Source organism: Falco peregrinus, chromosome Z (genome assembly GCF_023634155.1).
Source record: "Falco peregrinus isolate bFalPer1 chromosome Z, bFalPer1.pri, whole genome shotgun sequence".
In the NCBI taxonomy this organism is placed as follows: Eukaryota; Metazoa; Chordata; class Aves; order Falconiformes; family Falconidae; genus Falco; species Falco peregrinus.
Window position 1 is genome coordinate 65,893,467 of NC_073739.1, and position 16,636 is coordinate 65,910,102.

At 40.4% G+C, this 16,636-nt stretch overlaps 1 protein-coding gene across 2 annotated transcripts in view; it reads right to left on the bottom strand.

Annotated features, from left to right (window-relative positions):
- Positions 1-16,217, bottom strand: part of IL31RA (interleukin 31 receptor A) — a 38,626-nt gene extending 22,409 nt beyond the window's left edge. For both annotated transcript variants that reach the window (XM_027793306.2, XM_027793305.2), the window contains exons 1-4: positions 16,063-16,217; positions 4,874-4,955; positions 2,603-2,899; positions 1,108-1,228 (exon numbers count right to left, since the gene is read on the bottom strand). In XM_027793306.2, the coding sequence (XP_027649107.1) occupies positions 1,108-1,228; positions 2,603-2,899; positions 4,874-4,925 (470 nt within the window). In that variant the 5' untranslated portion in view covers positions 4,926-4,955; positions 16,063-16,217. The remainder of the gene's footprint in view (positions 1-1,107; positions 1,229-2,602; positions 2,900-4,873; positions 4,956-16,062) is intronic.
- Positions 16,218-16,636: the final 419 nt, after the last annotated feature.

The window sequence follows — 16,636 nt, forward strand, 5'->3', positions numbered from 1 at the left end:
TTCACTGTGTGGTTAAGGAAGAATTTGGGCTGGTACAAGAAGGAATAATATTGAAACTTAGTTTCAATAACTATTCTAGCTTATGGTTTCACAAACTCATCTAAGTTACAAAATGTAGAAAAACTAGAAGTAAGAAAGTTCCACCTAATGAAAGTGGAAGCCTAAAACATCAGGCTTAAAATGGAGATAAAACTAAAGATTATTTCCTGCCCTACTATTTATAATAAATATATAGAGAAATAAAAAAATATATAAATAAAAAAGATACCATAAGCTAGTATAACTTACAATAAGAAAATGTCTCCTTTGGAGTCTGAATTCCTTCCAGTTCTGAAGAATAATTTTGACTAGTGTATTTGGGACAAAAATCTGTCTTACCACCTTCAAAATTGTATCCAAGATCTGCCTTGGAACAACACTAATTTCACCACTTTCACATTAACTTAGGAAAAAATAATCTCCTAAACGATACTTTAATGGAAATCGAAAGAGTCAAGTATTTATGCTTCTGTAATGGGGTCATAAAAACAGTTAAAAGCACAAGACCACATAGTTTGTAAACACAAATCCCCAGGTGTGAGCAATCCAAAAAAAGAACAACCAACTCTAGACTCTTTCACTGAAACCTTGTGACTCCAAAGGTCCCTAAGTTAAAACCTACTGGTGTCAAGCAGAATCATTAACTGGGAGTTGTTTAAAGCAGAGGAGGAAGTAACGTTTTTTATCCATCCAAAATGAGGTTAGTTACACAGAAAGCTTCTGGGTAAACCCCCACAAAGTGCCTCCATTCTATGTTTGTACCCAGGCTCACTCAGCTTTTGATCTAACTAGTAATGCTACTTCAAGGAAAGAAGTAAGTATCGATTATGATGTAAACATTTGTCTGCTGAATACTGGGTTGAGAATGCTCATTTCCTTTAAAGAGCACACTAAACAGGCATCAGATTGTAACTTTCTTCAACCATTACTAACCACAAATTAATCAAATTTACTGAGGCAATGCCATGATTCTGAACCCCATGACACAGGTTTTCTTTAAACAGAAGCCAGGATATAAGGAGAAGGTCTCACCCCAGAAACCCAGTTCCCAATATATTCTATACTTACATCTTTCGGTAAAGAGTAAACTTTGTCATAAGATTTGTTTCTCTTCCTGAGGTCCAAGTGCAGGTAAGTTCAGTATCAAAGTAATAAATGCAGGAAATATTTCCTGGTGTGTCTGGTGGAACTACAATGACAAAGGTTAAAAACAAAGGTCCAATTAAAATAAGTAACTTTAATGTACAACTGATTTTGTTGGTCAAAAAGCAGATTACGGCAAACTTCACTAAGCGCCTTGCATAGCACTTCATTTTATAATTTCCTACTGCCCTCAGAACTCCTCATAAAACCAAAATCAAAAATCAAAATCACCCTTTCTTCCCCTGAGGAGACAGGGAGATTTTTTTCCAACTACTTCCCAGAAGTACTTAACCAAGTGGGCCTGAAGGTATTTATGCAGTAACTCACTAACTAACTTATATCAAACCACTACAAGCTTTTTTCTGAACCTCTAAGTACACGCACACCCAATACGCCTATAGCTCAAGGCCAGTCCAGAGAGTAAGAAGAAAACAAAGAAACAGCACAAAAGTTCTCAAAAAAACATTCTCTGGAAGATAAAACTCCTTTGTTTCTTCCCAGAACATCTAACCACATGCCCTATGAAAACGTAATCTGAGGAGCCTGCATAACCCAACTTCCCGGGAAACATGTCTATATGATCTTGAAGAGATCACTAGTTCTGGAGTCACTTTATCTTACACTTGAATAGTGCAAAGCAAACAATCTTCTGCAATCTCTGTAGTCTGAGATCATCGATAAAAATGTAACACCCTCGAAGACTTCCTCGTTAAACCCAGACTTCCTCCCACAGTAACAGAACTGGAAGTTGAAAGGAAGATAACTGTGCCCAGTGAAAGAGCTGGGTTGCAAAAGTCCTCTCTGCAAAACAGTACTTTTATGTCCCACCTACTATAACATTTAAAAGATCTTTCTTTCATTGTCAAATTTATGGCACACTAAACTTTGCAGACAGGCAAAAGATTTCTGCTGTTTTTCATTCCACAGGTGTATTTTTCTGCATTTATCGCTTCTTTACTAGAATGGGACCCCCAGGCATACGTTCATATAAACTGGACTTAATCTGTTCCATAAATTAGAGAACTTGCACACATATTTATCCCGTAGCCTTCTCCATGTAATTATAATTTCTTTGGAACCAAGGATTAGAGAGAAAATCCTCCCTGTAGAAAGCTAAAGTTGACCAGGCTAGACAAAAGACATAACCCAAAGGGACAGATCTGGCACCCTCTGAACTCAACATAAAACCTCCACCACTTCAGCCTGCCAAAAGTCAAGGTCAGAGAGGTTATGGACCAGTGTCAGTAAGGAATGCTGGCAATTTCATGCTTTATTTCAGAAAAAAAAGGAGATGCTTGAATACACGTGTCTTACAATGCTACAAGCTTTAAAAAAAAAAAAAAAGTAGTTTTAAAAGTGAATTTTTTACAATACATTATTAAAAGAATATTAGATTTAATTTTCCCCCATTTCTACTTACAGCCAGATTTAACTTCAGTATGAACCAAAAGTTGTTTCTTGCCCAAGTACTTGGTGAAACATTTCACATGAGCTTTGCTGTAAGTGAAATTATGGATTGTTACACTAGATACAGTCTCATTCACAATGTTATAGTTTTCCTGAGCAATCAGTTCATGATTCAATTTCCAGATGATGTGGCTTGCATTTCTGTGAGGTGTGTAGTGTTTTCCGAGAACACAAAATAGTTTCAGGGTGGATCCTCTTTCAATTTCAGGAGATGAAGGAAAGATGTCAGCATCTCTGATAGATTTTTCATCTAAAAACAAAATCAAAGGTATCACATAACTAATTCCTTTTAAAATACCAGCAGAAAAACGGTAACTTATTTTGTTGTCTACATATCAATTTAATTAGATTTTTTTTCATATGGAGTTCAAATAAAATGCTCAGGTAATCACTTGAATCAGATATTGCTGTTTGGAAACTCAGCTCACCGTATTATATAAGAGTGATGGTTCTATACCTTTCCAGAAATAATGGAGAAATTATAACCAAGATCTTTTTTAATAGCTGAAAATGAAGAAAAGAGACTTGCCTTTTAAATCCATTTTTAAAAAAACATTCCTTCATGTAAAAGGTATGTATACCATTTGGATGTTACCATTATTAATTACTAAATCAGAAAATACATCAAACTGCTAAGTTTCAGGTTTACAACTATGGTGCAATATATTTCAATATCCCATTAGTGCTTTTACCCCTTGTAAAATTTATGTTCCCCAATACAGCACAGGAATTGTATACACGATGCATGTAAAAGGAAAACACAGAAGCAGGCTGACTGAATGAATTCAGCAGCAGTTACCAAACAGTGCAGGAATCACCCGTTAGAGTCCTGCAATGAGCTAACTGTCTGGGGTTTTTTTTACTGTAACTTATTTCTTGAAGCGAAATTTCATAAACACATCTGTTAAATAAAATGAAAAAAAAAACCCAACCAATTTTACAGACAGAATTTCTCTGCTAGAGTGCAGGAATGAAAGGGAATTGAATACTAAGCTTTCTTCCTTGTTTTGTGATAATTCTCTCCTTTTTGGGTAATTAATAGCTTTCTATGGGTCCTTTTTGTTTTAAAGTAAATTGTTCAATGTTTCAAAGTCATACTAATGGCTATTTTACACTCTACTGCACAAATTGCAATATATATCAGTTGTAAGCAATTACCTGGACAGTTTCATATATTGCTCAAGCTTCTTCCATGTAATCCCCAAAAACTGACAACACAAATTATTGTTGTGTGTTAAATTATATGGGACAAATTGCACATGGACTTTCAATTACCATCATAAAGTTATTATTTCAATCTGTCTTTGTGATACCCTCGTCTAACCTATACTATTCCACCTAATCACTTTAAAGTGGCACTGTTGTCACAAAAAGCGTTTCTAATTCTCCACCACTCATTCGCTGCTGCTAGCCCCTTTGTGTGCCAGAAGTGCCTGTACAGTAAGTCAAACTGAGACTGATATAGATGAAAAATAAAAACTTGGCAAAAATAATATCGTTCTCCATTCAGAGCAGATTCCTCACCACTTCACAACTAGCCAAACAAACATGCACTCTAGTGGAAGTAGAAGGAGACGAGAGACTGAGGGAGTGCAGAACTACCTGCTCTTCCAACTTCAGCAGTTTCCTGTCCAGTCTTTAACTGTGGAATTACCACATTTAAAAAAAAAAAAAAAAAAAGTAATAAGAAAAATCTATAGTCATACATTGTGAGGTAACTTTTAACATTAGGAATGAGAACATTAGTAGTCATTGCATGCATGCATATCTGAATAGGTAATATTTGGCTTAGAAAAGCCCCATATCACCAGACATTAACTGCATTTTAAGTGTTTATGTGTTACATAAAATTTATTCCATTAGCAGATCTCCAAAGTTACCAGCCATTACAACCCAACAGGAACTATGATATGACTCCCAGATGCAGATTCCCCTTCTACACCCTGTGCAACAACAAAACATTTGACAAACTAAGTTTTAAAATGCATTTTTTTAATACTTTACATACTAAAGGAAACAAATCCAGGCTATCATGATCACAAAAGCACCATAAATTAAGTAGTGTACAGCACAGAGAAAATTTAATCAATCGGCTACTGACTTCTATTTTAAATTTTTTATTTTTTTTATCATTTTCAGAACTCTTTGAAATTTCATTTGGAGAAGGTCACCTTTTAGAAAACTCTCTTATGGCAAGACAGGTGCTAATAATCAAGAAACATACCTGCTATAGAGCTGCAGAGAAGGACAAACATCCAAATCAAACAGCTGAACATTTCCGTTTCAGTAACTATTGGCAGGAAATGCTGTCATAAAATAAAAACAACACACTCTAAGTAAAGATGCCCCTGTAATACTTTGCAAGCATTTGTATAAGAGTTAATAATGGTATTCAGCATTTCTCACTTGCATTCAAGTCAAGTTTTGCTTTGTTGAAGTGTTACTTTTCTGCACGATGGGAGAAATTTGATGCAGTTTTCCTAAGGGTATATGTTGTCTATAAAGAAGGGAGAGGTAAGTGCACCTGAAATCCTTCTGAGGACAATCCAATCCAACTTCCAAGGACTGTGTAAAGAATTGGTAAGAAATACATCTACATCCACTCAAAACCCAGCCTGCCCAGCCATCTTCTGAGCAGATTCACTTAGAAAGAACTCTTTTGAAAAGGAAGGCGGTTGCAGGAGAAGGAATAATGCGCATCACTTGTGCATCACCATCTAACAAAACAATTGTTCAGGAAGCGGGCAATCTCCTCACACATTGAGGTCACCATCCACCCAAGAGAGAGTAAATTCACATTGGTTTTATTCCAATTAAGCATCCCAGGCACCAGACCTGAGGACTGTCTGCAAAGGCAATGAAAGGAACCTCTCTTTGGCTTGCTCTTTGAAGCTGAACTGCTAGGCAGCCAAAGAAACCCAAAGCCCCAGAGCAAGAAAGAGGAAAGCAAAGATGTAGAATGATTTATTCTAAAGGCACAAATGAATCTAGTGTTCCTGGGGAAAAATTACAGAAACCAAACATTCCCATCACCTCAAGACTGCTGCCACCACTCACAGAACGGCTGAGATTGGAAGGGACCTCTGGAGGTCGTCTAGTCCAACCACTCTGCCCAAGCACAGCCACTGACAGCCAGTTGCCCAGGAGCATGCCCAGACAGCTCTAGAAGATTACCAAGGACGGAAAGTCCACAGCCCCTCTGGCAAATCTGCTCCAGTGCTCAGTCACCCTCACAGTGAAAAAGTGTTTCCTCATGTTCAGAGATAACCTCCTGTGTTCCAGTTTACGCCCACTGTCTTGTTCGGTCACTAGGTGCCACTGGGAAGAGCCTGGGTCTGTCCTCGTGCACAGGTATCAATGAGATCCCCTCTGAGCCTTCCCTCCTCCAGGCTGAATAGTCCCAGCTCTCTCAGCCTTTTCCTGTATGACAGATACTCTGGTCCCTTAATCATCACTATGACCACCCACTGGACTCTCTCCAGTATGTCCATGTCTCTTTTGTGCTGGGGAATCCACAGCTGGACACAGTACTCCAAGTGTGGCCTCACCAGTGCTGAGCAGAGGGGAAGGATCACCTCCCTTGACCTGCTGGTTACACTCCTCCTAATGCAGCCCAGGATACCACCAGGTTACTTTGCCAGCAGGGCACACTGCTGGCTCACATTCTAGCTGGTGTCCACCAGGACCCCCACGGCCTTTTCTGCAAAGCTGTCCTCCAGCAGGTCAGCTCCCTGTCTGTACTGGTGTCTGGGGTTGCTCCTCCGTAGGTGCAGGATCTGACACTTGTTGAACTTCATGAGGTTCCTGCCAGCCCATTCCTCCAGCTCACCAAGGTCCCTCTGGACGGCAGCATGACCCTCTGGCATATCAGCCCCTCCTCCCAGTTTTGTGTCATCAGCAAGTCTGCTGATGGTATGCTCTGCCCCATCATCCAGATCATTAATGAAGATGATCAACTGGACTGGAAACAGTATTGACCCCTGGAGTACACCACTAGTCACTGGCCTCCAACTAGACTTTGTGCCACTGATCACTACACTCTGAGCTCATTTGTTGAGCCAGTTTTCAATCACCTCCACTGTATGCTCATCCAGCCCATGCTTCATCAGCTTCTCTGTAACCCTATCCATTAAGCAACCAACTCCAACATGAAGGTCAGAATATGTTGCAACCCAGACTGCTTCTCTGTCTAGTAAGTAGAGATCTGTCTGTAGAAAATAGATGTTTCAGATCCCCTACAGCAGGTGAGGTACTAGGGCCAAATATTCCCATTTACTGGTCAAGTAGCTCTAGCAGTTCTGTCTACTATGTTCATAAGCAAAAGGTGAGCATTACTATTGCTGCAGTTATCAGGGATTCCCGTTTCACATTAGGCTTTCAGATTTATCCGAGATGCTGATGGAATTTCAGCTCTCCATGCAAACCTGTATCTCAGAAGGAATCCAGGTGAGAGGCAGCTGCTATCTCCCTAGAACAGGTACACCAGCAGCTTTCAGACCAAACCAGGCACGTTCTCCTTCCACAGGTGTGGGATGCTAGGAGGCAGGTGTGCACCAGACCACTGTTTGGGACAGAAAACTGTAGGTGGGATACAGGCATAAGGGGTTCTGCCCTATGTTATGGTCCCTTCAAAAAAACTTCTTGGTTTTGCTACAAAATAGAAGTTTTACAGTCATCTAAAAGAGAAAAACATAGTTAAAAAAGCCCTTCATGTTCAGTTTCTGCCAGAACTCATCTTCAACATTATTTTCAGTCTGTCTCAGGAAGCATTTTATAAACTTTGAGGTTGTAACCATGCAAAACAGGAGACAAAATGAAAAAGGACACATGGGATGAAAAAAAAAAAAAATGAGGTAGGCGTTTGCCCAGTGACACATTCCTAAAATACAGCTGTAGCAAGATGCATACCAACAAGAAACAGAGCAATTACAAAAAGAGAATCTATTACTACCTACTTAGGGTGTAAGTTCCTGATCTCAATGCAGTAAAAATTAATTACGCTATTGATGGCAATAAAACCAGAGAACCTTAAGCAACTGTCCCAAGTATTCTGTGCCAGAACTAAAAACAGATGTAGATTTTTAAATATTTAGATTGTTATTTTTAGAGTTCACGTAGTCCATAGCAATGTTGATGAGATACTAGAAGCTCCACTGTTAAAGCTAAGAATATATTCTGTAAGCAGTAAAGTGTGTTTTCATTCTTACTCTATTTTTTTAAGTTTAAGACAGATACCAACATAAAAAAAAAAATCAGTCCCAAAGTCAGGGCTACAAGAAAACTACATTCCATTCAGAAATTAGAAAAAAGAAAAAATCATAATGATGACTCTGAAAAAGGCTTTGCCAACTTCATAGGAAGTCAACACACCAACGATTGCTATACAGCTGTGGTAAACACACATGTAGTCAGTGCCTCATTAGCAAGGGGACTAGTAGTTGCAGAAGACTGACACACTTCAAAGATGATTATAAAAATCAACAAAACCAAGGAAAATAACCTAGAGCACTACAGGATGATGTGCCTAATCAAAACTATCTCAGAGGAGGAATGGTCAGCCAAAAACAAATTAACAAGTTACAGATGCTACACTGGCATAAGCTTCTTTTTTTTTTTTTTTAACTTTAAAAAGTAAATAAACTTATTAGCCAAATAAAATGGTTTTGCAACATCTCTGTGCATATGGCTTTAATCTTGGAGGATATACTCATGAAGTACTGAGGCCTGAGCAACGGCCCGGAGCCAAAGCTGAACCCCAAAATGAACCCACCAACCGAGCACTAGATATAGTTAGCATCTGATCATCAGCAAAATATGCATGATTATTAGTGAAATATATATGATCATTAGCAAAATATGTAGCTTAGATAAAATATAATCGTTAGTGAAGGTATCATGCAACCTTCCTTGCTTAGGGGCAGGTGGACAAGGCCATGAAACCAGCTATATGGCCTTGTTTGGACAGCAATGGTTAAAATCCAGTAGATAAAGGAAACTCCCTGGGTTCCTCCCTGAGCCCTGGCCAGGTTCGGGTGGCCTCTGAGAGGACAGTGACACCAGATGTTACTACATTGGAAATTAGGTCAGCTTGTTTATTCGACAATATAAGAGCTGGACCCTCTTGCAGCAACTTTGGAGACCTCCCCTACGAGGGGACACCCTGCATAGGACCTCCTGATTGCTGGGACAGGCTCCCCAAACCCTTGCTGCAACAGGGGCTCCCCCGTGACTGCAGGTCTGGGTGATGTAATGTATTGGGGCAACTGGTGATGTATCTTTCTTAAACACTATAGCTAACCTTAAAGTAGTAATGATTAGGTGCATTGTCTTGCTTATCTGTTTTATTGCTTGAATCAGGGTGTTGTAAGCTAGTCCTTTTGTATGTGCATATTGCCTCGTTTTCTGTGTTAATTTGAAACAAACAGTAAATTTTTGTATTGGTGTCTGTGTGCTATCTACTGAGCCCGTTAATTGGCAAAACATCTCATTCACGGGAATATCCAGTCCTCTGTGTGGCATGTGAAGATAAGCAATTTTTTACAGGAAAGAGCTTAGGGCACTTAACAAATAATGAAGATCTACTCTTTCTTTTCTGTAGACTTAACTGCTAGCAACATGTAATAAAAGTCACTGCATATTCTGTATTGTAAAGATTTCATGAAATAAAACCAGTAATTCAAAACATAGGCTTTCCACTTGTCTGCATCAACACAGAATACAAGGCTTACGAATTATTGTTGTGACTAATTAAAGCATTTCCCTTAGTGATTGACTTCTTCCTTAGATTGACCAGACATAACTACACAGTAACAAAACCAGTAAAAGATGCTGTAAGATTAGATAACAATGTCAAGAAACAACTGCTTCCAGATCATGTAGGCAGCAGCATCATTTCAAACACATGCAACTATAAAAGAATGGAACAAAAAGAGAGAAAAGCAATGTCACCACAGAGCAGCTGTCAATACTGAACTTTATTACACTGCTCCAAGTAAAAAGTGCTAATACATTTTCCTACTTTGTGGACTACTTAAAATAAAAAAATCTAGCTAAGATAAAGAACAAAACAAAGATCATGGTTCTCCCTAGGTAGGGCATGCAAAGTCCCTTCCAGTCTAGGAAAGAATCAATGCACAAAATATTTTAAATAAAATTAACAGTGCATTTCAATAGAAGACCTGGTGCAAAAAAAGCAACCCTGAGTTGACACGGGCACTAACTTTATAGATCTTTGCTGAGAGTTTTTGAGAAAAAAATTAAAGACAGTATGACTGGAGCACTATGCTTGGTTAAAGCACAGAACACTTCCAAGGGTGCAAAAACTCCAGCAGCAAGATGAAGAACAATCCACTATATGAAAAAGAAAAAAAAAAGAAGAGTTGTGCTAAGTTTATCAAACAGTTCCCACAGTCTTTCTTTGCTTACAACTTGGCAAACTCTAACAGTTTCAGCTGATATTGTATATATACACTGGTCTGCTATTTTTTAGGGGAAATGAGACAGAAGAAGCTGCATTTCAGCCAAAATAGTTCAGCTATTCCCAAGAATAAGGAAAACAATTTATCATATTACTTCTACTAGCTCCAGCAATCCCACACTTTTTTAGCGAGGAATTGGAACTCAAAAGCATTGGGAAATCATAAAAACGTTTTTGAAGTATGTTTGTGCCAAAAATATCATACCACCATATATCCCACACCACAGCAGAGCACAATGCTAAAGGATCAGGCATGAAAAATCTGGCTGTGGTGCCAAGCTACGACTCTTTGAATTGCTCACCAAATGTTTAAACAGCCAAAGATGTCATCCACGCTCAGTGAGTGCTCCTCACCCTGTACCCCCTACCTACTACCTTTCCCCTCTCTTCTAGTGCTTATCACACAGTAAGTCGCTTCCACTTGCTAATATGCCAGAGAACTAAACAAAAAATGTGTTTGTGCTACATTAGCAAATGTAAGCAACTTGCTATGTGATTTGGCAGACATCTGAATTGGTGAAATAAAGGAGACAACTGGGAAAAGAGACCTCCATGACATTCCTTCCCAGCTGTGAGCTGTTCATTGGGTTCAGTCCTGAGGTATGTTGCATCTCCTTCCACTTTCTCCAATACCAATTAGCAGGCAGTTATTTGACATGCCAGCTGCTAGTTATCACATGTCAAGAGACCAGAGTAGTGACTCAGCAAGTTATGTGGTTATAAACTATGCTGATACATGACTAAATAGCTCTTTGGCTGTTTACTTCAGAGACTGCACATGTAGAAGTGATGAAAGGACATGTGAGTGAAAATCACATCATAAATTCAGAAGTGATTTGCTTAAAAATACCTATTAAAATTACATTCTGATGGCTAAACAAATAGCATGAACAGAGCTGTTTAAAAAACTGGTTCACCAAAGCTAGATTTCTTGCAGGAAGAGGCAATCTCAATGAAGGTCTCATTAAATAATTTTGAAATTGTGTAACAGTTGATGAAACAAGGCTTTCTCAATACCAAAACCTCTAGCTTTTCACTTCCATTTTGAAATGTAAGTTCCTTGGAAGAGGTACAGTTCAAAAATATAAAGAAGTCAGAGGAAAAAAATCACCCAAAGTAACTTTTCCCCATAGTCTATTTAAGACTGTTTCTTAGTCACCCTTGTCCCACATTTCAGGACAGGAAAGCTTCTTCCATTCAGATCCAGTTCTAAGATTGTTTTAAGCTAAGCGAACACATACTTCTACATGCTATGTAGCTGTTACACCGATAAAGAACATGGTGTAAACGGAAAGGCAGCATACCTTTAGCTTACATAAAACATCAGCCCAGTCACCTTCAAGAATTTCCAACATCTTTGTTGGAACCTGACAGTGCATCCTTTGCTACTGAGTCTGACACTCTTCTAACAACTATGAAAAAGGGAGGAAGCTGAATACCCACTGCTGTCTTTCGTTTAGTCTTCAGTAGCAATTGCTACAGCTCTGCCATGCCAGCTACAATATGGAGAGACAAACCTTGCCCTGACAAGATCAGCCGATGCTGAACACCAGAAGCCCGAGCCACCTGGGCCACCCAACTGCCACATTATGCATGCAAGCAATTGGAAAAGCCATAACCACCAGTTTTCAGAACTCCAAGATGCAAATCCATCCATTACACAAATCCTAGAGGGGAAGAGGCCATTTCAGGCAAACAATCCAAATACGAACTTCAGTCCTCTTCCTAGATAACAGGACGTAGAAGCATCCGCTTCCAGGACTGGTCAGGATTCCATCAAGGACAAGTACTCGTGAGCATCAGAAGAGGAAAACAAAGGTTCCTCTACATAGGTCACAGAATGACATGTTGTTTATCCCCAGCCAACAAGTAAGCACCACATAAAAAAAGTTAGTTCTTTCCCAGCCAAAACCAGAATACATGTAAACATACTGAAGGAAGCAATCAATGTGAGGGACAGCTACTGGCTTTTCCCAACTCTCTAATCCCTATAAATCCTGCACTGACAAGCTCATCCATGGGAAAAATGACAGCGTAATGAAAGATCCTGAGCACACTGGTTTCACAAACCACGTTCCTTAACTGAGCTAAAACAGCCAGCTGAACCTCAGACCAGAATGAAGAAGATTTAAGATTTTGGCATTTAAACAGAACTTGATTTAAACAAAACTTAGGCATTTTGCCTTTTGAAAAATAAACCTATTTAAATTTTAAATTATGACAGCCTACCTTAAAACACATTATCATAATCTACTAAGAATCACTTAAATCAAATTCAAGCAACACATAGAAAACTGAAACCACTAAGTTTTCAGACACATTTGAAGGAGCAGTGTGGAGCAGAGCCCCTTGAAATGATGTGCCAACATTTGACCACAGAAACTTCTCCTAAAAATACCGGGGGGGGGGGGGGGGGGGGTGGGGGGGGGGGGGGGTGCGGAGCTGGGAGAGGAACAAAAGTTGTATTTATCAAGTTCAATGACTTGTTAGTTTACAAGCTGCAAATCAACTGGGAACTGAAAAAGCAGGAAAACCATTTTCCTTTTTCAGTCTCTAAATAACAAAAAAAGAAGGCACAAAAGGATAAGATACTTTTGTTCTAAAATCCTGAAGGACACAGTGACCAGGAAAGGTCAGTTAATAACTGCTAATAGCAGTTATTTTGTTTAGTATGCCCTAGAGTTACCGATGCAAAACATGTTTTGATAAACCCTTTCTTTTGTTATAGAACAATATTTAACAGCATATTGAATGTTAATACATTCTAATATAAAATGCTGTCCACTGGAATTTAAATACAATTTTCACCTAAATGCAGCTTGATACTAATACAGAAAAATAATGAATCTGTACCTAGTAAACTGAATACAATTCCTTACTCTCTGAACAAGCATAACAAATAAGCCTCTAAATATATCTTAAAGTATAAAATGCTCACAGCTGCAAACCAAATATGTGTTTCCTGATTAATATATTACACCTCATAATAAAAACTTAAATTTTTAGGGGAAAAGCTTAAAGCTACAAACACAAAACAAGACCCAATGTCTCTATTTTTACATATTGGTCACTTTTTTCATTTTAACTACAAAATTATATGCAATTTGATATGCTCACTAAAAAAAGGCCAGGCCATCAGTATCACTAAAATTGAATGCTGGTGGTACTACCAGAGACAACTGCAGCTTTCATAGTGGCACTTGTCATTCCTTGTTCTTTCTTCACTAAGAAACAAAAAACAGTCAAGCTTGGGCTTAAACATGCTTCATGTACTGGTCTGGTCTTGGAGCTTTCTTCTTAGGCTCAGTTTTTGAGGGACTACAAAGTCCATTTTGACTGCAAGAGTCTACTTTGAGAGGTGATTTTTGTGTCAATGTTTTCAACTAGTAAGACTTTATCAGGCAGGGTGGTTGCCTTCACGGCCTTTCCTTGAGCACAGTCACTTGAACAAACGTGGAGAGCAAGATGCCTCTGCCATAGCAAACACCTAGGTGAGAAAAATGGATGGACAGGGCAGGAGGATCCATGCACTGAGCTTTACAGAAACATGGAGCTCTCATCGAGAGAGGGTGGCCAGATCCAAATCTCTTACAGTTGCCAGACTTGGGTGGTTTTAACCTCAAGTTTGTACAGAATACACACCTGTCAAAGTCAGAAAGAAGACTTTCTGTACTACTTCACAGCATTAGTCCACCTTGTCCGGCCTTGAAACTAAGACCAATTCCAGATGTTCCAGAGTAAAACACATCCATTTAAATACCATTAGTAAACTTTGTTTCACAAGAAAACTAAAATAAAAAAACTTTCCTGGACTGTTCAAGGAATCAGCCACAGCCCCAAAACACAGGATGCAATTATAATCCCTGTCCTACTGCAGTGCTGGAAGCACTACAGGAACACAGAGAACAATGCAGTTAATCCTGTGCTCCCACAGACACAAGAAGGAAAGAACAAATGAGCACAAACCCTCACTTTCATACTGAATCGCTCAGGAGAGATGACTGTGACCCCACAGCTTGCCTGTACATAAAAAACATCATTCTGAAAAAGAGATTTAACCATATATTCTGAAAACATCACAAACTCTGACTTATTACAGACTCAGATACAATTGTATCACTTAGTCTTGGTTTTAGGAGTTAATGGAATACAAACAATACCTACACACCTCTTCATCTTGTATCTTTTCCACAATTAAAAAACTTGTTTATACTTCCACTATCAAATATCCTTCTCCATATGCACCTCAGCCTCATATTAAGACTACGTATTAAGTCCTCTTTAAAAAGTTTGTTTTCCATTTCCTTAGGTTATTTTTTTATCTTCTCTTTTGAATATTCTCCAGTGTTTCACACCCTTCCTGAAGCATGAACACAGTATCTAAATAGTCAGAGCTAGATTTACAGAAGCGAGCTACAGTCTCCATTGCACTGGTGCAGCAAACACATAATGTGACAGGGGAAGCCTCTGCACAGCTAACCTTCACTTATTCCTTGCCACCTTTCACTGCTGTATGCCAAACACCTCATGTGCGCAGTTACAGGAACATGAGATCACTACCAGATACTTACCTGCTATTTCTATTACTGTACATCTAAGCAGAATGTTGGCCCTTTTTTTTTTTCCCAGCAGAAGACACAGGCATTTAAAACTGTCTTTACGTTACTACTTTTCCAAGAGGTCCCATTGAGCATCTTCTGTATTCTTTGATCCCAAATATATTTATCTCTGTGTTGACCTGCGTAAGACAACTGCCATATCACCCTGCTAATTCAGATCATCCTGTAAAGGTTATGTATCCTAGGTTTCTTTTGTTTACTACCTATACTGTAAACTTTACTAATGATATTTTTATATCTTAGTCAAAACTGCTACCTGAAACACAGCATGGTAGTGTGAAACCAGGCTCCATGGGACCTACGATAAAGCTATGTTTTGAGATCTCCCAGTATGGTATTTATAAATTGAAAGTGTTAAGTACAAGGATGAAATAATGCAAAAAACTACCAGGCTTGCATAATTACTACAGAAAAATCAAGAACTTTAATGTTCAATCCTGCAATGTCTATGATATAAGCCTAAAGCTTTTTCCTGTTTCCCCCTGTTTTTATCCCTTTTGTGATCTGTTTTGTTACTGATTAGCCTCTACCTAACAGAAAAACCTGTTCTTTCACCCAACACATTGTTTTCTTTCAGCGTAAAAATGTTCCCTTGCCCAGTGTCTTAGCTCACAGACAGAAGCTAGAAGAGGGATTTCAACTGTTTTAGACAATCATCTTCAAAAGTCAACAGTCACATAGTCCATTACAGATGAGAAGTTCAGTGCAGTTTCCCCAATTTAAACATGAGTGTCTGTAGGTGATACAACAGATGTGTATGCAAACATAACACAAAAGTATTTTTCCCCAGGAGGCAAAAACTTTGCAAGCATAGAAGCAGCATGGGACCAGTGTATTTAAAACTGGTATGTCACTGAGAAAACGTAACTATAAACTATTTAAGCAGCCAGAAGTCAGGAAAGAGCTTTTACTGCTTTTGATGACCATATATATTGCAACACTTTGAAAACTAACTCTTAATCATTGCGCCCACAAAGAAAACCACTGCCAAGCATCTGTATCATATCCTTCCCAAAAAGCAGACAAATGCAATCGGCTAAATAGGAAGTTTCAAGCCTGTCTCACGAACTTGAAAGAAAGAAACTGAAAGGAGTTGCTTGGCCCGGAGAGGCACAGAGGCACGCAGTGCCGCGAGCCTGGGATGAACATCTGGGGAGATGCGAAGGCAAGCACGCGTCGCCGCTGGTAGAGATCCGCTCCGGCAACACCCCGGGGAAGAAATGCACGCTTTCCCATGCTCCATATTAACAAAAACGAGCAGAGGGACCCCTGTTAATGAAAAAATAAAACAACCCCCCACACCACGGTTTCACTTACCGCAGCTGCAGAGCGGGCGTTCCGCTTAACAGGGACCTCTGCCCCCCGCCACTGCGAGGGGTGCAACAAAATAGGAAGTCGCCAGGCCCAGCACCTGCAACGCTTTTTTCCTGTAATTCTGAGAAACAGACGCAGCCCCCCCCGGGGCTCCCGGGAGCGGTGCCAGACGCCCCCCCGACCCCCGCTGCCCGCCACCGGCGCCCCCCGAGCCCCGCCGCAAGCACTGCCGCCGCACCGACCCGCCTCCGCCGCGCTACGGCCGGAGCCCCCGCCAGGGCCCGGCGGGGCGGGGGGAGCACGGCCCCGCCCCCCAGCCACCGCCTCGGGGACTCGCGCGGCACCGGGCGGCGCAGCACCCCGCCGCCTCACCGCCCCCGCACCGCGCACCCCCCACCGGGGGCCGCGGGCCGGGGGGGCGGCCCCAGCCGGGGGGGGACGCGGGTGCCGTCCCCACCGCGCGGCAGCCTGGAACTCCCGCAGCCGCCCGCCCGCGGGGGCGCTGGCACAGGCGTCGCGCTGCTACCGCTGTCGCGCTGCTTTCGGGGGCACCAGGGAGGGACGCGCGCCCGCCCGC